Raw genomic sequence first — 26,017 nt, forward strand, 5'->3', positions numbered from 1 at the left:
AGCCACGATGGCCCCAGATTATAATTAATAATCATAAAACAGCATTCTCTGAAAACATTACCCTGAACTTAACCAACCCTTTTCTTTTTCTCAGAAAAAGTTGAAAACTAAACAACTAAAGTTGTAAATTAGTGTTAGATAAAAAAAAAAAAAATCACAAGCAGTCTTCAGGCAGTTTACTCTCCATTTATCATCAAAGCTGAGCATGTAGTGGGAACAGTTTAGAACAAAGTTTTCGCTCCCATTTAAAATGAAGATTGTGAATTAAGACCACATCTGATTTTTTCTCCCCGTCTATCTTTTTTAACCATCTGACAGAGAAAAAGACCTCATATTTCATCCTTTCAGTGGTGAGGCTTACAGTATCTTCGGTCCATTAAACTGGCCTTTGTAGGGTTTAGTTCTACTTTACAAGATTCACTTAAACTACGCTCTTGGTGCTTGCAGAAGTTTGTAATACAAACTGTATTTAAAATTCAAAACCACTCGGGTGACCTGATCAAACGTATTCAAAAACATCGAAATGAAACTACAGTGTAGAGGTGATCACAGGAAAAAGGTTTTTAAAAATCACAGTCGACAAGAGTTGAAAAGAAATATGTTGCTTCATTCAGAAACAAGTTGAAGGAGTGCGAATTTATGAATACAGGAAACAATTTTACACAATTATGATTGGAGATCATCATAACACTATTTCAAAAATGGTCATCAAACTTCATATATTAAAGGATTTGGATGCAAATAAACCCAAAAGAAAAAAAAACAGAGCTGAAAGCAATAAAAATGATGTGTCTGACACTTCAGTAAAAGAAGAGTTTATGGGTTGCTTTCCCCCACTCTCACTCCCACCTCCCACCATGTAGTTCTCAGTGTACTGTACACAACACTGGACTGCTCTTGAACATACTGCATGAACTCTGAACAGCAGCGGAGGTGGCCGACAATGTGTGTCACCATGTCAACGTCAGCTGGAGTCTTGGCTCTCTTAAAGGGGAAAATCCAGGCTCAGCATAGCTCACGTGTGCTCACTCCAAACAATGACAGGAGCGCCAACCCTCGCAAAGCTTGGAAACAAGTCCTGCGTGGCTCACATTTATGACAAAGCCCATAATGTGCATTTCTGCAAGTTGAGATATATTTCTTATTCACTGTCTGACAAAATCTAAACGTTAACGTGAGATCTCGGATCAGCTGAAATCTCAGCTGATCCGAGATCCTTTTTTAAGGCTCGCATAAGCGTGCAGTTGCTGTTCTGTATGCTGAAAGCAAAATGTGGTTTATTTTTATTTATTTTAGTTTATTTTTGAAGCAAGGATTGTCCCTTTAAGTAGCAGGGTTTGTGTGAACAGCCACCTTTTGACAGCAGGGAAACAAAATCAGATATCACTGCAAATCTATAATTGAAGATCATTAGCACTGATGAAGCTGAAATCTTAGTTCAGCTTCAAAACATTCATCCCTGGCAACATCTGACACAAACTGGCCCCAAATATCAGTCCTGTTAGGCCTGGCTGTTGATAAGTGGTTACTGTAAGATCTTCACTGAATTCAAGTACACCGAGGACTGGACTGAAAATTAACTTGTCACCTGCCAAACTCAACCATCCATGTGTGAATTTCACCAGCCAGCTGAAATACCTGAAAACAACAGGACCTCCAAACGAGGGCTGGTAACCTGCCAGAGTGGCTGGCAGACGCCAAAACACAGCCAAATGTGGAAAAAAAACACAACACCCAGCAGGTGGCCGCCGGTCGGTTGAGTCCAGATTGTGACACCTTTTCAAGCACATTCTACACATCCTGATGCGTAGGAGCAAATGCTGCTTTAATCTGGCAGCTCAGTGCCTTAAGACGCACCCTGCTGTGGGTTTTAAGACAAGAATCTGATGTGACAACATCATGAAATCAACAGAAAGCGTGTTCTGATTACAACTCAGTCACAATGTGCTTAAAATATCATGTATTTATGTGACATTAGCTACATGAGAGCTACACTTCAAAGCTGTTTCTTTTCAGCACAGAGTGACGGTGGAAAAGACCACCGAGCCAAAAAAAAAACCACCCCGAACAATCCTCCAGCTGCACAACAGGACAATATCGGCTGCACTAGCTTTACTTCTCGAAAAAACACAGGTGCCTCACATGGGACGTCAGAGGCACAGCTTATTCAGTAAGGCAATATGTACACATGAACTGTATTTTTCTCTTATGCTGTCGTTTCATAAATAAAGTCTAAAATAATACTGTACATTCTGGTGAAACTGTGGCGATCAAAGGTGGAAATGAAGTAAAAAAAAATTAATAATAATACAAGTAAAAATGAAACAAAGCACCTTGCTAATCAGGCCAACTGGTTAAGTCATTTCTTGCACTTTTGTGTACACGGACTTAGTACTGAGTTTTTAACAGTATCTGGGAGAATAGGGGAAAAACAACAACAACAACAACAACATGTTGGCATTCCCATTAACATAAACAAAAAGATAATTACAACTTCGTAACAGTTTTTTTTTCTTATCAAAAAATCAGACACAAAGCGACAGATTGCCTGCCCGCACCTCCTGCTCCTGCACTACAAAACAGTTTGGCTACAAATGGAGGCAGGTTGGTTTTGGTGGTGGTGGAAGTGGAAGTGGGGATGAGAAGTGTGCAGGAAGTGCAAGGCTTGTTAATCAATACTGGTTGAAAAGCGGTGAAAAGAAACGAAACGTAAAAGACATGGGCGAGAGAAGACGTCATTACACGTATGTGACGGAGCGCTCTGTTCCTGAAGCCAGTTAAGAACTAAACTATTACAATTAGCCCTGTAGATTAGATTCAGTTTGCAGTTGGGGTTTTTTGTGTGTTTTTCCCATATAAAAATCAATTTAACAAAACTGCTAGTACTGGCACACCAATTGATCTGTTCTCGGATAATAATATTCCTCTTTTTGCAGTTCTGAAGCTGAACGATGTTTCGTCGCTGAGAAATCAAACTGCCATAACACAAAATTTACATTCTCCTCTTACAAAAAACAATCAAAACAAACATGTAAATAACTTTGTTTTCCTTCCAAAAACGAATTAGCCATTAGACATACAATACAATTACATAGATACATATTTTCAATACCGCACATTCAATCTGCCAAAAAACAAACAAACAAAACAAATAAAAACAACAACAAAAAAAGTAATGATTAAAAAGCCAACAAAGATGCTGCAATATATATATAGAGAGAGATGTATGTACAATGATTATAGCATTCATAATTGCACTATGCCTCAATAAATGTTAATTACAGGCTTATAATCTAGGGAAGTGTTACGAAAGAAATAAAAATAAAAAAAGTACTCAAAGTAAGTCGGGGAATGAAGGATTGCAAATCAGAAATGCCAATTAGAAACAAGAAGGACTCACTTTGGTACAACTGAACGTCGAGACTTTACCTTTCACACAGGAACTAGCCAGATTTACTCTCCACTGCTATTCAACTACAACAGTCAAGACAGCCGGGCTGTGATTGGACAATTACAAAGATACAGCTAAAATGCGACTCGATAAGTCTGCAGGCTGGCGCGGGCTTGGAGGGAGGGGCCTGCAGCCCACGGCGCAAGGTTGTGATTGGATAATTTTAGGCAGTTCAACGCGCCGGGTTTAGCTGCGCCGGTGTAGCTGCCCCTTCTTTCAGAACCCACGAGCTCGCTGTAGCTCAGGTCAGTCCATGCTGGGTCGGTGTGTCGGGGGTGGGAAGAATACCGCAGATTGTGTTGAACACTTCAAAAAAAATATGAAATAAATGTATTTTAAAAAAAAGAAAGAAAAGAAAACCTCCAGGGTCGATACGTCGGGTCGGTAGAGTCAGTGTTTGTTAGCCCTGCTCTTTCCTGTCTGCAACACTTTTCATTTCAGTGAACAGCTGTGGAGTCTGGGCCTCTGTCCCTCTCACTCATTCACTCTTTTTTTTGGCATTTGGTAATAAATATACATGTTACCATAATAAAAAGCGTTAATGTGGCACAGTTGAACATAATCATTTAAACATATCGTCTGATAAATTATTACCTCCTCGGCTCCCTTCAGTTTGTGTAAAGTGACCGCTGCCATGGTTCATCTTTACACGACAAAGCAGAAGTCCCTGTGTGCTTCCCCACTTTGTTGCTCAAAGCTTTTTTTCCTTCTTTTTTTTTTAATTTTCAAAGCCTTTTTCACTCACATTTCTCAACTGAACGGTTCTATCGACAGCTGAAAACCCATGACACGACCGTCACTTGACACACGACTTGGGTTGTTCCCTCCAAACACATGCTCGACTCACTGAATGGCACCAAAAGCCAATGCAAAGTAAGATTAATAAAGATCTAAGCCACTCGCATATATTAAATGAATTTTAAATCATTTGAAAAGAGATCACAAATTCTGCCTACTCATCAAAAGACTTGCCAATCAGTCTATCAGATTAAAAAATAAATTAAAAAATGAAGCCATCTAACTCATCACTCCCTGCTGGGCAAACAGGTAAACGCCCGTGATGAAGCTTCAGAATGAAACAACAGGTAAGGAAGAAGGCTAAAAAAAGGAATTCAAACTTTTTTTTCTCTTCTTCTTTTTTTTTTATAAAAAAGGCAGGAGGGACAGAAACACACTGCATTCATTTGAGCGCCTTCCACCCAACCCTCGCGAATATCCTGTCCCCACTTTTTCATCACTTCTTAAATAGCAAGATAACATTTACTTCGCTCACCCCTCGAGGAGTCAAGAGATCAGCAGACAGCAAATAAATTAGTATTATGCAACCATTATATTTTCTTTTTTAAATGTGTGTGTGTATATATGATCTATCTTTTCACAGATTGCGTCAGTCAGTGTGTGCTGAGGGCCTGCAGTCGGAACACCCTGCTCTTCCCTGCTCTACACCAGGTTGTACTCCTTTAGGTTGAGCTGCAGGATGGTGTCTTTGACGGCTGCAAAGACGAAACGGATGTTCTCTGTGTCAGTGGCGCAGGTGAAGTGAGAGTAGATGATCTTGTCGCTGTCTGGATTCAGGTCCACAAACATCTTGAGGATAAACTCTCGCCCTGCTTGGGCATCCCTCTGCGGACCTGCATGGGGGAATATCGTGGATCAGTATATATGCACAGCTATAAATTACTACAGCTTGTTTATCATTCATAATATCAGTGTAGAGATCCTCCATGTTTTGTTTTTTTTCATGGTTTTTCCCTGCCATACTTGTCGGATCATTCCAATTTACGCACCACGACTGTATCTCAGGTCTGCCAGCCGAAGATTTTTATTTGCCCTAGAGCTCAAGCTAAAAACATTGTGGAGCTTCAGGTAGTACTTAGAAAACTTTACTCACTGCAGTATAGCGACGTGCCCTCAAATGTCTACCTGTGCACATTTCACATTATGTGTTAATTGGTACACTTTGTTTTTTTTAAGCTCTACATGTATGTGAGTGATGCTGAGTCAATGGCAGGAGCGCAAATTACTGATCTTATAAGTAAGTTTCTGGTGCAAAAAACTACAAAAGGGCAAAATTCAAAGCAAATACTGTTACATTTTCCCAGAAGAAATGTTTGCACGGAATGCTTCACTTATAGTCAACACCTCTCTTCTGTGGCTTAATTATTTGGCTCACCCAAAACTAACAGATATACATAAGAAAGAGAATATCATGGGGCAACCAGTTAAGCTTCAGTCTAACATCATTTTCTTCTCTTTCTAAAGCTGCACACTTTAAAATACCAAAGCTATGAGCTTTGAATGCTGTAACACTTTCTTTATGTACTTTTATCATGTCCCCACAACAGTAAAATACCGATACAATTAGTCCATGGTGCACAGTGCATGGCAAATGTGGTAGCGTAGTACACTGTTTGCTGTAATGCTGTCAAATTATGTATGACTAATGTAAACAAGCTGTCACGCTGAAGGCATTTTTCCATCAACTCTCCGCACTGCTTGAAGTCTTATATTTGATCCAAGACGTTGTAATCTGTTAAAAATCCCCATTTACAAATGTTCGTGCTCAAAGTTCCATTTACAGTTAGAACGATCTTCCAGATACAGAGTTAGAAATAGCACCAATGATGCAGTACGTGAGAAACACTCAATGCTTTTGTCATTGTGACCAATCATAGCTGGCCTTTAAATAGACAGGAACTAATGTGGAGCAAGAATTACATATTAAATCTGTTCTAGTGCACTCCAGAAATAAAATTATGACCTTGTCATTAGCACAAAAGGGCCACTTTAAAGCACTTGAAATCTGCATCACTTGATATCGAGTTTGAAATATTTTTTCGGCATTTATTTCCTTAAATCAAATATGTGTAATAAAAAAAAAAAAGACAAAAATAGCAGAGATTACTCTGATACATTAAAAGCTGTGTATCAGATATTATACTGTAAGCAGAAATTTCCTGCCATGGTTAACCTGTCAGCTCTACAAACTAGTTCTAATGGACCCCCAGTCACACTGGCATGGAGAGCTGTCAATGACCCCCCTTGACAACCACCGGTCACTGGGTGGTGAGCAGTTACTAGCAGTGGCTAGGTGAAAACGGTCGTAATGAGGTGTAGATGTTATACCGAAAACCTTGTCATTGCTTTGCAGGTTTCCACGGCCGTCCGTAGTATTCATAGAGGACGCCGACTTATCTGCAAAAGCTTGGCATTTACTTGCTGAGTGATACTGAAACTATGAGCACAGCTCAGACAGGAAATCAAGACTGTTTGCCTTCAAAGTAAAAGTCTGAAAGCAAGTTGGTTGCAGTGATGAGGCACTTTTACTTTGGAGACTAACAGCCTCTATTCCCAGTTTGAATCACACTTGTTTCCAAGTTTTACGACCGCTCTGCAAGTGTTTCTACATCTACGAACATCTGTTATTGACCGACACAATCAACAGGGCCCCTAGCTACCTCCGCCACTTCTCACCATCCAGTCGGGGACTTCACATCTTTCCATCCTGACTGGAAGTTGCTGCGTGACTGAAGCCTAACAAAAATAATGGCACAGCAGGTGATCTGTGAACATGTTTCAGAGTTAAACAAAACATGACGTCTTTACTCAAAAACACCTCGACAGTCTTGATTTTGGGGCTTCGTGTAAGCTCTGTCAGTGTTTTGGTACGAGCACTCTTCAATCATTCAACACTCACCATCATACTCTGGGAAGTAGTCAACCAGATGAGAGTACATAATCTTCTCCTCCAACAGGTCCTTCTTGTTGAGGAACAGAATGACTGAGGAGTTTTGGAACCAGGGGTATGTGATTATTGTCCTAAACAGAGCTTTACTCTCCTCCATCCGGTTCTACACAGAGTATATGTGAATGGGAGGGGGCAGAAGGACAGAAATAAAGAAAGAAAACAGAGAGATAGTTAGTCTCTTAATTAAAAACCAGTCCTTCAACCTGATTAAGTGCAGATTTTAATAACCGTTTCACGGCACCAGAGGGAGAGCAGTAAAGATGAGAGAGTAGGGCAATCATGTTTTTAATTTCTCCCTCGCGCTTCATTTCAAGCAACCCTTCTCATAGCGAGTCTTACACCTCTCAGTGCTGCTGTTTATCAAAAGCACAAAGCAGAATGCCTTATTTTATATTATATAATAAAAACTATCTAATGCTATTGGATTATAAAGGTCGTGAAGCTGGTCAGTCTTCTACTTTCACAATATGCAGGCAAAAAAAAAGGAGGAAAACAGATGGGCGCGAGAAAAAAAACAAAACAGCAACACACATATGAACGCACACCTGCTCATTAATACACTTAAAAAAAACCCTGACACATCGATTCCTCTTAAGAAAGAGACGTGGCCTTAGGCGGCATTCAAAACAGCTGGCTGATCATTTACAAGGGAAAAAGAGCTGGAGCACCACCGAGCAGCCCGAGAACCTGATTTCCATTGTTTTAAATAGGGAAAGCTTTTATCTTTACAAACAACTAATCTCCTATGTCACATGAAATAAGGATTTTCAAATGGGAATTTATGAGAGCATCCTTTAAACCATTTAATCTCTCGGTAGTTTGGTGAAATTTCTCTTGGTCTTTCTAAAAAAATAAAATAAAAGGACAAATCACCTCGTTATCCGACTCCACCAAAACTTGGTCGTACTCGCTGAGGGCTACCAAGAACATGATTGACGTGACGTTCTCAAAGCAGTGGATCCACTTCCTCCTCTCTGACCTCTGACCTCCGACATCCACCATCCTGCCATGGCAGGAGAGAGAACAACGTCACCGTAAGCACAGGGAGTGTCTGTGTGGTTGTCCTTTTGACTTAATCCCCTTGATGCAGGTTGTTTAATAAAGGGAAAGCCCAAGACAAATCAAATGTGATGATGCCATTGACCACTTCTGAATCAGATATTCAGTGGATTTCAATCAGATTATTAACATAAAATAATCAGGAAAACATCTGATAAACTTAAAAGGCGAACCTGCGAGTCCATTACGTATCGAGTATAGTTTAATACCTGCATTAACAAAGCACAATATTCTTTTTAAATATTTTATAAGCTTATCTAACTCCTTGCATATAAAATATTAATCCCCAGTCTTACTTGTAAGTATAACCATCAGATGATGTGCACCTCTTTCTAAAGGCAGTAGAGTCCACAGGTTACTTGAGCATCTTCAAACTCTCACAGAGTGAGTGCACTCATGTATTCTCGCTGCATTGAGAGCCCATCTCGAAAACACTTTGTTTACTTTCATTTCCTTTCCTGAGGTCAGCTGATAGCTCCATCAAGTTATTAAGATATTCTAACAAAGTCACACAACACCATTTCAGTGAACAGTGGTTGTGCTTTTGTTATACATAATGACACAGCACTGCATTTTCACTTTTTAAATAACAATCCGATCTCACCTGAATATGACACTCTGCAGGTCAAATGGGTATTCAATAATGCCTGTGGTTGGAACTCGAACCCTCAACACATCCTGCTGGGTGGGAAGGTAGGCTGGCTCAGCGATCCGATCCAGTGCGTTCAGGTAACTGAGGAGGCAGGCAGTAAAAACAATCCAGCACCTCACAGACACTAGAAATCTCTTTCCTGAGATCTTTTAGAAATCTGTTGAACAGTTTGACGCCCGTTTCCTGAACGGCTGTCGGCTGTACTCACTATTTAGTAGAGTCCGAGAGCTGGTATTCCCGCCTTCGATCGTAACACTCCTGGATGCCCGGGTCGTTCCATAAGCTCTTGATTGCATCGACGTAGGGATTCTCAAGCTTGTTGATCTTCTCTACATCTACCTCTCTCACTATGTTGGCGTGAGCCTGGTGGAAAACAGAAACTTAACTTATCAAAACTTTATCAAGCATTCAGTATCTCTCACACATACACACAGAGACACACAAATTAATCACTGCACAGGTTACACAGTCCTAATTATCACTGGTGTATTTTCTGCTCTCACTCGCTTATTCTATATGCAGAAATTTCTTAGCACCCCGGGGCTCAGCATGGACCTAATATCTGAAGCACAAATCCCACTGGGCCTATTAAGCGGAAAGTTTTGTCGGCCCAGATTCCCACAGCAGAGTTGTGTCCTATGGCAAGAGATCAACACGTGACTGAATGTTGAAGTGTTGAGCAACAGTGCAGCACAGCTACTCCTGATGATTAGGACGGATACGTAATGTTTGCATTGTGTATGTCATGCATGGGTGCTTCCATAAGTGTGAAATGGGGAGGCATTGAATCTGAAAATTCAATCATAAGTGAAATACAGAAACAAAAAACTTAAAAACTATTCAGATTTTAAGATGAACAGACCTTCTGCCTCCATCAACGTGAGTTAGGACTTGATGCACATTTTCCTCAAGCAACTGGAGGTTGCCAGATCCCACTCAAGATGGTGATGCAATGTGCTAATAAATGCTTGTAATACAAGATATTAAATTTGTTTAATTTTACTGTGTGGTAAATGTAAATATCAGTGCCTCACATTTCCTTTTTTACTTTACTAACTGTAAACAGGGTAAAAATAACAGAACAAACCACTCTGAGGTACATGGGAGGAATCCATTTTTCTAAATTTAAATTGTATTGTTTTTCCATATGTAATATGGACAAAAACCTCCATAAAAGAAGTGGGGTTAGACGTCTTTTAAACAAGGGAGCTCAATTAAAGCAGTAGTGCCTTAAAACTGCATTTTTCTCAATGGCCACCAGGGGGCGAGGCGTGTGATTGCAAATACTTTTCTGGTCTCATAAAGAACAGCTCTCCGACTCGAACTCTGTAAGCACTTTTCCGGTTTACAGCCGCAATCATTTATTTCAGGTCACATTAAATCAAAAAATTTGTCCATTTTGTAAATTTTGGTCATATTGTGTTTTGGAAATAAGGATTTTCTGGGATATACTCACTGGCTAACAACTCATGACTGACAATCAGTCAGTTTCAGACTCGCTCCTTAAAATTCAGTTTCTAAACCAAATGGAGACTACAAAAGAAGGTCATCCAGAGGCTTCAAAGTGGGACACATGTTCATCAATTATATTGTCTACAGTGGCTTTAGCCCCACCAGTGATGTAAAGAATAGATTTACTTTTAACTTTGCAGTTGTCATATTTATTTGGATAAAACCATTCAGCAAGTTCCTAAATCTAATATGGCTGAGTAAATCTTTTGTGATGACACAGATATGAGTCAGTGCATTCTAACTGAAGACTGAATTCCTGATTGTGAAAAAAAAAAAAAAAAAGTTTGTGCAGTAGCAGACACACAAGAATGCCTGTCAATAAACTGCACGTGATACTCATGAAGATAAGGGTAAACAGTACTTGGACACAATCAGAAAATAGTGTCCTTGCTTACAGCGATTGTGTGATTGACTGTAGAACTGGCAGATTGAAAACATAAATAAAGCCACAGAACAAGTCTTTTTACCAGCAGATTAACCACTCGTGCTGAACCTTTACAAATCAGTGACCGTCTACATGCAGACACAGCATGACCTTTTTCTTAACCTGCCACTACAAGCCTTGAAGTCCAGCACAAACACAGTTTCTGTTTTTAGTGTGGATCACCTAGTGTGAGACAGAGTTACAGTACATGACTGAGACGTGCATACATCGGACATGTGAAGACTGGGGTCTGAAGATTGAGGCCTATTTAAAAGGGTGGGCCTGAAAGACTGTGAGAGTGACATTTACTATAAAAGCCCAGAAAGACACTGTAAACACAATTGATGGGTTTCATTTTCACTTCCCTTGTGATGTCAGTCAATTCTTTTGTCAAGGATAAAATACTTCCCATTTTACCCGTATGTATATGAGAGTAGAGGGATGTTGGGTACAAATTATGACAGGTTACACGGTTCCATTGTGCACATAGCTCTGATTTCATTAGACAGTCAGTTCTACCCTTTAGTACAGGTCCTAAAAGACTTTTACATCAACCTCAAATTGACTGTTACTATAAATTAGATGGCAGATGTGCAGTGTGCAAGACATGGTGGTAAACTGGAATGAGAACTGTACAATGAACCAAAAGCTTAGGAAGAAATTTTGAAGCAGAAACCCACCTGCATTTAGTTTCATAAAAATAGATCATAAAAGCATTATATTTATTCAGCATATTCTGAATTATAGTGTTTAAAGTGGGCAAAATAATGGTGAAAATGCATAACTGATATACCACAATCAGTTTCATTCCTCATGAAAATGCACACACGAGACGGGAAGTGAAATCAGCCGTGCACCACATCTGCATAAACATGCACGGCTGCGATGTCATTTTAAATCTCGCAGGTTGCACTGATTGTCATATAATGTGCGTTTGGTCGACAGCAGTGGCTGGGCTCCTCGCTCGTTACAGTCTGCATGTCTGGGGAAAAGATGTGTTGTTTTGCACTACGAATTTAATGTCTTTAGAATAGCATTGTTATTCAGACTTTCGAAGATTTCCGTGCTATTTGAAAACCGCCAACATAATTGAACAACACGTAGTGGAACCCTCTTACCTGGGTGAACACATCTCACTTTAAAATACAAATAAATGATGCAACTGTGCAATCAGTCAAAAAGTTCTAAGCTGTCCAGATCAGTATTAATTATGCAACGCTTAAAGCGGTTCCCAAAAAGAATGCATTGGAACAACTTTGCACCCCTCTAATGGAATGAATGGGATCCAGTGGTCTACTTGCACATGTATTTTAGGGAAATGACAACGCTGATAAAATGGGACAGACCAAAAATGCTCTCACATTAAAGTGCACATTTGGTTTTGTGCATTATGAATAAAACACCTGATTTTAACACTGACATAACAAACACAACATCTCTAAAAAAGGCTTTCATTAAACATCAGCCTGGACTGTAGTCTGACACAGAGAAACTGAAGACCACAGTAGCTGTGCCAAGGTGTGGACTCCTAAGCATCATTTCCTTTAATTTGTCACTTTCACATGGAAGAAACTTTGAGCAAAAACTCCCTGTACCAGTTCCCAAAGCTGTGAACACCAGGGTAACTCCTCTACAACAAAGAGGCTCTGCTGAAGTGTTAAGTACAGAGAGCAAGGTGAAATTTGAGCGAGTAGTGTGGGGTATGGTAGTAGTGTAGAAGCAGGGATGGTGTGCACATATGCATGTGTGGATTTCAAGGAAATATGCAAACACAAATACTCAAAAGGGCGTGATGAGTACTTGAGTGTTTTAAGGACACAGGAAGTCTATAAAAGGACAGGAAATGATTATGGATGGCTGTTACAAATAAGATAGACGGCACTCTAAAAATACTCAAGCACAATGTAACACATCGTAGAGTCTCGCTCTCTCTCTTTCTCTAATTGTTTGACACCATCAACTGCCATTTAAGTTGGAGAACGTGAAAAGCTGGAGTGAAAGAATCCATTTACCTTGTTGTGCTCATACTTGTAGGGGATCTTGAGCGTCTCCATGGCTCGGATCATGGCCTGCATGGACGTGAAGATGTTCTGATAGACCAGCTTGGTGAAGCCCCTTTTGTCCTCATCAGAGTAACCGGCTCCGTGGATAATCCTCATCTGTTTGATAAATGTGCTCTTCCCACTTTCCCCAGTGCCTGAGAAAGTACACAGGAAAAGGGAACACAGAGTTTATTTATACAGTAGGTTTGTGCAAAGTGTCATTTAACCAGACGACGCGTGTCGTCTCCTGTGTCGGCAGTCATGCTTCTTAAATGGACATTCAGACTATTTTCACTGTTAAAAATTAATCCACTGCTGTTAACTAGAGAAAAAGGCATTAAAACCTTGCAGGGGAGGCTTCTTGCACAGCCAGTGGTCTAAATACAGAACATAGGCGGCACTGATTGTACAACGTCCTTACCATGAGATTGCCATAGCTGTATGGATAGAAAATAAATTTGATTGCACTGCATTTGCCCCATTTATAGGGGCAGAGCTGAAATCCAAGTACAGATCATAATTAGCTGCTATAAACCAAAGCAAAAAAAAAAAAAAAAGAAGGGACCCTGCAAGATCCTTACTTGGCTGTCAGAGCGTTTCAAGAGAAGAAAAGAAAAAAAAATCCATATAGACTTCTGCAGTGTAGCATTTGTTTTCATTGAAAATGACAAAAACAAACTTGTGATGTTGGCATTAAATTCGTTTTTTTAAACTACACGCTTCCATTCACATTCCATAATTACCTGTACCCCACAGCAATCCACCCACAGTAAGAAATAAAAACGTTTTTAAAAACGCCGAAGCGCCGCTGTCTAACAGCCTTTTTTATTCAAGCTGCATTATTATATTTCACATCACGGACAAAGATTGAACAAGCAAACAGGCAGGATTACTTTATAAAATTGTAACAGAGACAGGCTGACATGGAGCAACACAAACTGCTGGTTGAAGACGATATCCATACTCGTGTTGCATATTAAGGAGTCCTCAGTCCTCAAACTTCAGACAGTGCTGGAGGAATCAAGTCGGATACTGTCTGAAATTACCTCTTTCCCAGTATAGCAGACAGTAAGAGATAACCTGCTTCATTTGCTTTAAGTTTACCAACTACTGACTGCTCTACTTTGATATGGACACAACCAGATGGTAAAACCTTTTTACTATGTAGTTTATAAACTGCTTAATATCAAAGCCAAATGTCCATGTTCAGTATCCACCCATGATTTTCTTATGGGTACAAAGCTATTAGCAACCCCTTTTACACTGCCCAGTAATTGGGTCCATTGTTAATGATGAAAAGCTGATTAAAGTAACTATGGTGAATGAAAGGGATTCTTGCAGAATTACAAACATAAATATGTGTATAGGGATATTTCCTATCCTAAGATGAATCGTGGCTTTTTGCAACAACATCCTGTCTTGGAATAAACATTTATACACCCAGATGAACAGTACATGCACACGGACATACACATATGAACGCATCCACTCATGCACTCACACATATGATATTATGTGCTGGTTACTCTTCCTCCCAGCCTGTTTGCTTAGTCTGGTGATAGACCAAGAACAACATCTCTGTCCTCTCAGCGGTGACAGGAACTATTTGGGTGTGAAGAACTGGGGGTGTGATTTCCCTTTGGTTCATTGAGAATCTTGGCAGACCAGTGAAGCAGTCTTGACTAGTACCTCTTGGATAACTTCAAGAGAAAGGAGTGCACATGTATGTTTTGCATGTGTGCTGCAGTGCATATTAACTGAGCGTCTCTCTTATAGAAGTCTGAATATGCTGCACTTCTTTGTAACAAAAGTGAAGCCAAAGCAGGCTTTCTAGTGTAGTCCAATAGAAGCTTGCAGGGAGGTAGCAATCATTCTCCAAATTAATAAATGTCGCTTTGAGGAAAGGTATTAGAATACATTGTTTTTCCATGCATATTCAACTTAATTTGATGAATACCACAATGCATATGGTTTCTTTTCCACTAAACAAAGCAAAGAAAACCACATCTGTCCATTTATCCATTTTCTCAACTGCTTATCCAGGTCAGGGTCACAACTGGAGGCTGAAGCCCATCTAAGCTGTAATTGGGTGAAAGGCAAAACTCATACAAGCCTATGCTTCATGATTTAGACTTGGATTTGTATTTGCTGCCCAAACAGCATAGTGTTATTTACCTTGTTGTTCCAGTTAATGACTGGGAGTTAACAATTACAATAACCTAAATAATGGGTAGTAATTCTTTAACTAATTTTAAGAAATAATACATTCAAAACATTTTTTCCTAACACCAGTGAAGTGGGTGACAGAATTAGCACCTCAGAGTCTGAGGTGGGTAGAGTGGATGCTCTGGGTGAGGATCCCAATCGCCAGGCTTGGTCTAGTATACACTCTCAGTACCTCCTTGGTAAGATGCTTTGGGTGGAGACCCTGCCCGGCCTGCCTGCATGGGAAAGCCCCCAAAGAACTTTAGTGGTGGAGAGTAGTGAGGTCTTGGCAGCTTTTCCTAGCATGCCTAGCTGGATCCATATGAGTGGTAGCAAAATGGATGGATGCCGATGACATCATCCTGGTTGTCACAGAAAAAAAGTACTCTCCTACAAGAATGCTATATTTTTACACATTACTTCATAGATTTGTACACAATTACTCGAAAAGAAATCATAATCGCTTGATCGCATCTCTGTCTTAATGGATCTTTTCCATTATACCAATGAGTATAACAGGCACTGAAAAAGATAGGGAGACAGCAAATATGCTCTGTATGACTGTCTTCTGGCCATTAGTGGCTGCTGAGTCACGTTTCCAATCGATGAAGCGACCCCAGATTAACCCAAGTTTGTAATGGTGTCTATGGATCAGCATTACATCTGCCATGGCACGGGTTCTATGAAAGTTGTCTGACTCAGAAGCAAAAGCACAATATGACAAAAGACCAAAGGAAAAAAAAACAAGCTGCTCAGTCTTCCTTTTCCTTTAATTATTAAATACCCTGGACATTTAAAACTTGACTTGAAGATACTCAGCACTCACACTTAAGATGTGCTTATTATTTGGGTTAAGTGTATCAAAAGGATAATTAAAAGTTCTCCTGTTCACTGGCCAAATGACGTCTTGAACTTTGTGCTTTCAAGACTCGCCAAACTCCATTACTGTCTGCAGTGCGCAGACATTTTAAGAACGTACCTCATTTTAAACTGACTCTATGAGTGAAAAAGAAAGTCACTCACTTCCAAGTTCTTAGCAGCACCTTAAGTAGAGTTAAGACACGAAGGCTGAGTGCCAGTTTCACTTTTACAAATACTTTCGATTTGTTCCTCATCGGCATAGATTATTGGACCTTGATTTTCAGCCTTGCTACTAATGAGAGTTTAACAAAACTCAGACGCTCTTTGGTCCTAAATTTGAAAGCGAAAACTATTCAGCTGTTGTACAGTTACAAGAGTGACAGACTTGGATTTCAATCTTCTCCCTCTCAGTTACTTTGATAGGAGCTTTTACATTTCATTTATTTGACTAACCAAATAACAGAAGCGCCCTAATTTTAACAGCATCTTGTATTCAAAATATACATTAACACTAAATGCAAGAGAGTAAATACTTTCAGGAAATGATAAGTGAATATTTAGTTCATTATTTAGTTCCTTATGACTGACTAAGGTCAGTTATACATGTGCATAACTGACCACTGCTGTAAGTAGGACTACCACTGCAGACCAGGGATTTCACTGTGTTTAACAATCTTAACTGGATGACAGGAAAGTACATAAAATAAACCTTACTTTATTAAGAGAATTTAAAACTCTTGAACAATAAACAGATATATTTATATTTTAATGGTTCCAAAGAAAATCACTCCTATAGGAGTCGGATCAATTTGGTGTTAATGGCAGAGACTGAAAAGAGCCAAAACACTCCATAGAAAGGCAAATTCAGTAGAACTGCTGGGGTGTATCAAGGTGCCGTATTAAACCATATTCTCAATTTCTTCAGCACTTTTGCATTGCAAATACTTTTAAGTCAAAAAGCGTAAAAAAGATCTGGAGTTGGTTCCAAGTGCTTAACTTGCATTTGGTACCTATTTACTGTAATTCTCAATAAGAGGTTGACAACAATCCCGGCACATGCTTAAAATGAGTGAGTGCACTGACAAGCTCAGATACACCAAGAGACCTGAAAGACCACAGAAAACAAATAAAGTGCATGACTGCATTTTTTCCTTGATTACGATACAACTTCTGACTAACTCAAGAACAATCAGTCTCACTGAAGTCTTTGTCTCACTGAATAGACTTTGTTGACTCTGTCACAAGTATTTATTGATTTATTGAGACTCCTGATAGAAGCAACAGGATGAAATGTGAAGTGTGCAGGGCTATACTATCTCCTCAGATTCAATCAGATGGTGCAATACTGATCGGGCACAGTGCAAATGGAAAATAACCCAAAACATACTGCAAAAGCAACCCAAAGGTTTCTCAAGGCAAAGAAATGGGATATTCTTCAATGGCCAAGTCAGTCGCTTGATCTCAAGTAGAAATTTTGCCCTTCAATCACATCCACGTTAACTTAAAAATCAATTTTGGAGGCAAAATTTTGAAAAATTGTCCAAAAGTGGACCCAACTATCATAAAATCTGGAAGCTAAACAATGACTTTGAAATGAATAAAAATGACTTAAACACTGATTGATACGTTAATCAAAACATAAGCCACCTTTAGGCATTCCTCTAACAATAACAACCATGTGCTGGTGAAAGAGTCGCTATAAGTAGGGCTGGACTTTGTTCAGTCATAGCCATGACACAACATGGTAAACGGACCATTTCTTACAGAGAGCTTTTCTACTCTGAGCACTCAAAGCGCTTTACGCAAATTGCCTCATTCACCCAGTCACACCAGCACTGATGCAATGATTTTCAAAATTATTTGTTCAAAATGGACATTGTAGAATATATCTTTTGTGTTTGTTGAGGTAAATCTATAACCTAAGTTGTAAAGGCATCTTGTGTTTCGAGTCCATCCCACTTGTCTACAAATTAATTTTCGGCATGCATGTGAAAGTGTGTAAAGGGGGACAAGCACCAAAAACTAGGTTCAATGGTCCCTTAAGGATTGGAGCTGGGTCGTGCCATTTTTGTAATTGAGCAATTTTAAATTAATTTAGCAAATGTAGACAAGCCCAATAATTAGTCATGTTTAACCCATTTCAGAGTCAACAGACGCTTCAGACCTCAATGATAAAACAAGAATTGCCTATTATTAGTGGTATCTATTATTAATCTACAAATTATTTTCTAGATAAAGTAAATATGCCTAGATTCCCACAACAGCCCAAGAGTTTTGAATGGGTTTCTTCAAATTTGGCCACTTGGACTCTGGGAGGAGCTGATAACAATTTGTCTTTGACCTTAAACCAGCAATGTAACGCAAAACAGGTTTTTGCTCCTGCCATAATTCAAGAGTTTATGTGCCAATTAAGACAATTTCCTAAAATATCTAATAGAGTACAAAGCTAAAAAAAAAAAAGATGACATGATATATCCAGCAGTTCAAAGGCCAACTGGCCATTATTTAAAAACAATAACAGAACGAAAGAGTAGACTGTGATCATATTTCATACTGGATCAGACGCTAAATGCGTGGCACTAATCTTGCCCCCTTCCATAAAATGATGCTAAAGTCTTTACTACTGGGTTGGGCCCCCTTTTGCCTTCAGAACTGCCTTAACTTATCCTGACATAGAATGAACAAGGTGATGGAAACATTCCTCAGAGATTTTGGTCCTTATTGACCTGAGATTTGTCAGCTGCATATCCATGATCTCAATCTCCTTTTCCACCACATCCAAAGGGTGTTCTATTGGATTGGGATACAGAAACCGTTTGAATACAGTGAGTTCATTCATGTTCAATGCCAATAAAATATCACCCAGACCATTACACTACCAAGCCTGATACAAGGCAGGATGGATCCATAAGTTCATGTTAAAGTCAAATTCTAACTGACAGCTGACTGTTGCAACAGAAAAACACTCAGACAAGGCAATGTTTTTCCAATATTCTGTTAACCAGCTTTGGTGAGTCTATGTGAATCATAGGCTTTTCTGTTCTTTGCTGACAGGAGTGACACGTGGTGCGGTCTTCTGCTGTTGTAGACCATTCAATGATTCTCATCTGCACACCTTGGTTGTACCGAGAGGTTATTTAAGTTTCTGTTGTCTTCTTAACAGTTTGAAACAGTCTGGTCATTCTCCTCTGAACTCAACAAAACATTTTTAGCAATAGTCAAAACTAAATCCCGTTTTGACTATTGAGGTATACACAGCCAAGACCACTAAGCACATGACATTAACTAGTAAGCCATATTGGCTGTATGACAATTGTGATGACTATATAGGCTAAAGTGAATAAGGTCCTAGTCACACAGGCTTAGAGACTGGTCCATGGCAACTAATAGTTATTAAGATAAAAAATGAGAACTCATCAGGTGGCTTAAAGTGGTTGCATGAGGTTGATAGCAGTCGCTGATTAAATGATTGCTAAAAGGCCCACTCTTACAGGCCTAGAATCTAGAAATAGACAGTGACCCTCATTTTTTCACAGGACCCACCTTTTTCTAGGGAACAGATGGGTCATGTACTCCCCAACCAGTTGGCAAAAACATGATTACTTTGATTGGTAGCATACTGCTGCGGTTACCTGTAGTTTGCATAAAAAGGCAGACCTGTCTAAAAATACTCTCCAGCTACTCTCCAACTTGTAGAGAAACTGTGAAAAGTGCAACAGAAGCCATAAATGGAAACCATTTGCTGTCAAAGTAAAAACTGTAGATTTTGAAAAATACCAGTTGCAGTGCAAAGACTCGATGTATAATACCAGCTAATAAACTGGACTCCATCCCGGTCGACTGCTGGACTTTGCCAATAACTCTAACTTTTGTAACTAACTGTAACCTTTATAGACACAATTTCAAGGCATAGTCAAGTGATGGATAGTTTCTGCTTGAGTGGCTTAAAGATGAGATCTTGTGAAGCAGCAGGAATGAGAATTAGCATTTCCAAGTCCGATGCAATGGTTCTCAACCAGAAAAGAATGACAACTCTGAATCAGGGACAAATTGCTGGAAAGTGGATGAGTTTAAGTATCTCAGGATTTTGTTCACTAGTGAGGCGAGAGTTGATTGGGGAAACTAAAATGCGGATTGGGGTCATGTCTGCAGCGATGTGGATGCCGTGACAGTCTGTAGTGGTGAAGAGAGAGCTGTTTGAAAGCAAAACTGCTGATTTATGTCTCTACCCTCTCCTACGGTCATGAGCTAAAGAATGAGACTGTAGATGAGATGGTAGCAGAAGAAACTAGGTTTCTCCAAAGAGTAGCTGGGCTCTCCTTAGATAAAGATGTGGAGCTCAGTCATTCAGAACAGGTTGAGTAGTAGAGCTGCTACCGGTACTCCTCCACACCACAAGGAGCCAATTGAGGAGGTTCGGGCATCTGACTAAATTACCTCCTCGGCGCTTCCTAAGTATGGTGTTTCAGGCACGTACTACCGAGAGGTTTCAGAGCAACTCAGCCTGGGGGACATAGAGATTATATCTCTGTCCCCCAGGCTAAGCTGAAGGAAGCGGTTGGAGGGAGAGAGGGTCTGGACTTCTCTGCTTAGACAGTTGTTCCTATAACCTGAACCCAGATAAGCAGCAGGGAATGGATATGGATAAATTGATTGATAGATGTGCCTGAATATTTCATCCATACAATATATATATATCAATGTTTTGTTAACTAGAGAGTCTTTATTAGTCACTTATATGAGAGAAACCATCGGTTTCTCCAGTATTTGACCTATCATTAAACAACATCTATACTTGACAGCTTTTAAGAGAAACATATCAAGCCCTTCTCCCACTGAATCAACTCATCTACACTGTTGCTGCTAATGTATTCTCAGTCATCCAATAAGGTTAAATGAGTGTTAATTTCAGAACATTCCCATTATCCGGTTAGCTCTTAATGGACATGAGATACTTGAGGAATGGATTAAAAACTTGCAATCTTCTCATTTGCTGTGTAGCCTGCATTTCAACATACACGATCCCAGTAGACACAAAGCAATTAGTGGTTTTGAAAGATTATAAGTGATGTTTTAAAAGCCAAGATGATTTCTGAAAAGCCCACTGATGGTCATCCTGAAAACTAGTGAACTTGACTTGGAGAGTTTAGTGGTCAAATCCATCGGGGACATTAAGCAATTAGCAAGCTTGAAAAACTGAATACCCGTATCCTGTCACTGTATAATAGTTCACAGAGCATCTGTGGTGACACAGTCATATAGAGCACACATCTTCACATATGCACATCTTCCTCTGTTTCACTTGACCACTTGTAATAGAAGTGGTATTTGTGTGCATTAACACACACGCAAATAAATAAATAAATAAACAATCATTGTGAACTGAGAGCCCTGCATATGAGCTGATATACTGAATCAGGTCCAAAAATAAAATGGTTAATTTATCCAGGATTGCTTTAGATGCTCAAGCATATGCCTGCCTATTGTATTTATGAATGCCGCTACTTTCTACAAGGATTAATAAGGTCTATTGTCCTAGGTTAGCCTTGAGCATAACGCATTTCCTATTCATACTCTAATCGGCCTCTCCATGCTCAAACCTTAGATGTTTCTTATAACTCCGGAAAAAGCCACACAGCAGAAAAAAGTCTTTACTACCGTCTAAAATCTGTGCTGCTGTTTCTTGTTTTCCTGTCTCTATATAATCATGCTCCATTTCACTTTATATCTTTTTAAAGTAAAGTAAATCCCTCTGAAATACAACAGCCTACCCTTTCACTTTGGGCTGACAAATTTTCACACATTACTGACTAAAGATTAAATAAATACAAGATTATTAGAAACAGCTGCCCTCAAATAGCACACACTTTGTTGTTTAAGGTCACTGACTGCTTATGAATTTGCACAATGAACTTGTGGTGTATTATGAGAGATTAAGGGGCAACAGCAGCACAGTTATTTAACAAGGGTGGTGGCAGTGAGCTCCTTCAAATCCATTTAAGAAGGATTTATGTCATTGTTTTGTTTTAACCAGCAGCCAAAGGTGTAAACTTCTCTCATCCAGTCCCTCTTAAGCATCACTCGGGAGGCAATGTTGCGATCTAAGGGCCTAAATGTACTTTAGACCATTGCCTTCTTGCATTTTCTAAGGAACTAAGTGAGGAGAGCAGCAGATCAGGAAGCGAGGTTTCTGGCACCACTCACCAGGACCACAGTCATCACATCTAATGGGCTTTTTGTTGAAAACCTAATTAAAACCGGGATGGTAAGTAGATGACTTGTTTTCCTCACATTTCTTCAGTATGACTAATGCTGCTTAACAGGATCTGCCCCCTTCTCCCCCATTTACAACCAAACACTGCAAAGACAGTTACGAATGTCATTATTTAGGGTTTTTTTTTTAAAAGAATTTAAATAACAATTTAGAATGTTACTATTAAAACCATGATACATTACTCACTGTATTGCACCGAATACTGCTGTTAGTCTGGAAATTTAATATTCCACAATATAATATGCAGGAGCATACCATCACACACAGGTTTACACATATTATAGGACATCAAGTGGCCAAGCTTTCACTCTACATCGATATCTGGGATATAATGATTGCCAGGGTTATGTGTTAAGCTGCAAAACTGTCTTGATTGTGCCCAATAAAGCGCAGACTTTGGCCCAGCCGCACTCTTATAAGCACACCGCCTGGATGGGCTCCTTAAGATCTGGCTGCACAGGTTGTTGTCAAACCTGTAAAGAGCATGGAGGAGTCAATGGAGAGCTAGCGCTCATTTATTTCCTCGACACTAGCCAGTCACAGTTATTCAAATCAGGTGGTTTTTTTAATATAGTGGAAGCCATGCAGGCCTTGCTGGGCGCTGGGCAGCATCTCCTCCCTCTGCTGACCTGCCAATCTGTGCACTCGACTCATAACACCGAGATAGTTCTACCCTACCACCCAAACTTCACTCAGGTGGGGAAACCCCATTAACCCCCACTCCCTACAGCCGACAAAGGCATTTTTAGTGAGAGAGGAATGCGGGCTTGGCATTGCTCTCCCCGTCGAGCTTACCGAGAAGCAACAGTTTCAGCTCCCGGCGTGCGTCCCTCTTATCCCGGCGGAGCTGCCTTTCGATCTCGTCGTTGATCCGCCTGGCTTCTTTCGCCTCCTCGCTGAGGCAACACGCCATTATGGATTCCAGGGTCATTCTCTCTCCTTTTGTAAAACTCGCACTCCTTTCCCCTCTTAGTGATTCATCCAGATTTCAGGGGCAGAAGGAAAGAAAGGAAAAGAAAGAAAGAAAAAAAAAAAACAGGCCTGTGAATGCCAAATAACGTCCTCATACAGGCCTACTGGTGGTGAAATAACGCGTGGACGCCCTTATAGTGAGTCCCAACAGCGCACAGATTGTGGTGGAAAGGAAAATTAGATATTTGAGAAATTATTGACCCCCCCACCCCCTCCCCCTGCTTCGCTTATCTGGGGCCTCCCGACAGCTTCAAAACAACAGTCCAAAGCGGTTTCGGTGGAATATCTGTGCAATCTTAATAGGTGTAATCTGCTTTCCCGTCTCAATATGATCAACAGATCCTTTTAAGACACATCCTCCGTACTGCTCAGTGTGATCTCGTTAAGCATTGTCATCCGAGCCGGGCCACCCTCTCTTCAAAGTCGTCAATGTTGATATTTTTCATTAAACGAAATCCCTCGCGTTCAGGTTACCGTCTGCGGATAAGGGCAACAAGAAAAACGCATGAATAAGGCTGTCCGTTTATTTTCCAATGGCTCGACTCCCGGGCGTGGTAAGGCAGAATATGGCGGACTTTCACTCCAATCCGCTAGGCTGGGATACAGTACAGTTATCTCTCTCGGTGCGCTCAAAAAGCCAAGAAAGCCGCACATAACACAGCATTTCTGCCCGAGCTCTTGATAGAGAGGCGAAAAAACATCCCAGTGCGCCTCAGAAGGGAGCTCAAGTCCACGGTTCACGAGCGGAACGTAAAGAAAGGAATAACAGCCGTGTTGTTGCTTTTCCCCCGGCCAATCTTCTCCTTTTCCTCAATTCTCTTCATGTATTTTTATTGCACAGGCCATCCACTCCTCCGCTGGCAGGGTGACGTCGGCCTCCCATCGACCAAGGGGGAGTGTCACGTCAAACAAACGCCACACAAGTCATTTATACACCAACCTGTGGAATAGAAAATGCGTATGACGGGATATGTTGGGACTTCATATCTCTGTTGTACAGTTTCTATTTCAATCCTGTTTTTTCTTTTCTTTTTTCTTGTGTGTGTGTGTGTGCTCTCACTGGGTGGGAGGAGGTCCTTATGGAGAGCCATAGGAAGTACAGTTTATGTTTTAGTGATTGCGTGATGAGCGCCTAGTGGAAGTTAACCTTGCACACTCTGATTGTGTTTCAGTGGACATAATATAGTTACACAGTATGCAATCAAACGGCACTGCAGTAAACTCTGAAGGTCATTTTGTGCTATTTTTGGCGAGGCACTGAGGCGTTAACTTAACTTAGCTGTTAGACTCTTTGCTCTTTATGAGCTTCTTTGACACCGTCATTAAAATGCAGTTTTTATTCACATATTTATACCTGTCTAAAACTAATGGTCCGTCACACCATCACTACGCTTTAGAGCGATCTCCAGCTAACCTTTAAGTCAACTGGAGGGTTACATTTGTGTTTTGTTCAATATTGTCTTCTTGTGGTGTGGTGTAATTGTGGTACATTTCTTTTTTCCCAAGCTTTGACTTACAGTCTATCAAAAACATATTGTATACATACTGTAGCATAGAGTATACTCTACTTGAGGGCTGAAAATACTTAATACAAATTTCCTCATTTACACAAAACCTTTTTTTTCTTCCAAGTGCTTTCAATGTAACTTCACACTCCAGTGAACACAACTTGGTCATGCCCATGGATACTTTGGCATGCAGCCTAGAATCGAACCACCAATCTTCCAATTATTAGCTCTACCTCTTGACCTACAGCCATTATTATATCAATTCTAGGTCTAATCCCTTGCTAAGAACAATAGTGTCAATCTTAGTCTAAAACTTCACTAAATTCAAAGGAAACCAGGCCTGTCTGCAGTATTTAATGGATTGCATTTATATAGCGCTTTTCGACATGTTAGATCCTTCATGTCCACCACTTTGAATATGAAGGATCCCTTCCCGATTTCTTTTTTTTCTTTGCATATTTGTTACACTTGCGTTTTTCAGATCACCAAACAAATTTTAATATTAAATCAAGCCCTTGTATATACCTCAAACAATCTGGAGAGTTATGCAGCAGGTGTTATTTTTTCTGTATTTTCATTTGTTATATCCTTTTTCTAATCTTTCTTTGAAGAGAGACCTGGCCAAGAGGATAGTAGAAGCTGTAATAAAAACAACATAAGTAAATAAACAAATTCAGCTGGCATTTAGTAAAGACATATGAAAAGCACACATGTGAATCATGTGCAATTAGACATCAAAACCAGGAGCACCTTCAAAAGCTGTCACATTGAAAAGAAAAAGAAAAAGCATAGGAAAAAGTGCTTGTATGAATGGGTGTGAATGGGTGAATAAGGCGAGTTGTGTAAAGCACTTTGTGTGCTCACAAAGAGTAGAAAACTGCTTTATAAGAACCAGTCCATTTACTATTGAGCAACAAAACTATTCTCTCAATGCTATAAATGAACGATATCTCCAGTAACTGAATTTTGTCATTTAAGTAGCTCCTGAGCATACAGGAGACTTTTTATTATTCTGCCTATGAGAATGGGTTTAGAATTGAGGTCTCAAGCATTACAATGATCAAGATCTTGAGCCTAAATCTCTTTTCTGCATTGTTTCCATTTTACTTCTTAATTTGAGCCATGTAGTCACATGCCACTATCATTATCTAAAACCTTAAAATGGAAAGCATGAGTGGCCGTTTTGCCGAGATTTTGTGACTTTTTAACTGCCTCATAAAAAGAACTGTACAGTACACTCCTAATGCTTTCAGCAATGCGTAACATGGGTGAAGCAAATGGGCCTTGCACCATCAAGTCTGAGTTAGGG

General features: G+C 40.0%; 1 protein-coding gene across 1 annotated transcript; it reads right to left on the reverse strand.

Moving 5' to 3' along the window:
• Window positions 1-450: 450 nt before the first annotated feature.
• LOC308404536 (guanine nucleotide-binding protein G(q) subunit alpha) lies at window positions 451-24,067 on the reverse strand. Its single transcript, XM_080894612.1, has 7 exons — window positions 23,024-24,067; window positions 12,859-13,043; window positions 9,119-9,273; window positions 8,863-8,991; window positions 8,073-8,202; window positions 7,149-7,302; window positions 451-5,082 (listed from the first exon to the last, which is right to left on the reverse strand). The coding sequence occupies exons 1-7, from the start codon at window positions 23,157-23,159 to the stop codon at window positions 4,892-4,894; spliced, it is 1,080 nt and encodes a 359-aa protein (XP_080750738.1). The 5' UTR covers window positions 23,160-24,067; the 3' UTR covers window positions 451-4,891.
• Between the last annotated feature and the right edge of the window lie 1,950 nt (window positions 24,068-26,017).

Source organism: Rhamphochromis sp. 'chilingali' (genome assembly GCF_963969265.1).
Source record: "Rhamphochromis sp. 'chilingali' genome assembly, chromosome: 10".
Classification (NCBI taxonomy): Eukaryota; Metazoa; Chordata; class Actinopteri; order Cichliformes; family Cichlidae; genus Rhamphochromis; species Rhamphochromis sp. 'chilingali'.

Bases quoted from the DNA above. Each gene is read 5' to 3' on its own strand.
- LOC308404536 (XM_080894612.1), bottom strand. From the start codon at position 23,159: ATGACCCTGGAATCCATAATGGCGTGTTGCCTCAGCGAGGAGGCGAAA. The intron at 13,044-23,023 runs GTAAGCTCGACG...GTACTTTCTCAG, and splicing joins GCTGAAACTGTTGCTTCTCG to GCACTGGGGAAAGTGGGAAG. The intron at 5,083-7,148 runs GTGAGTGTTGAA...TCCCCCATGCAG, and splicing joins CTACTTCCCAGAGTATGATG to GTCCGCAGAGGGATGCCCAA.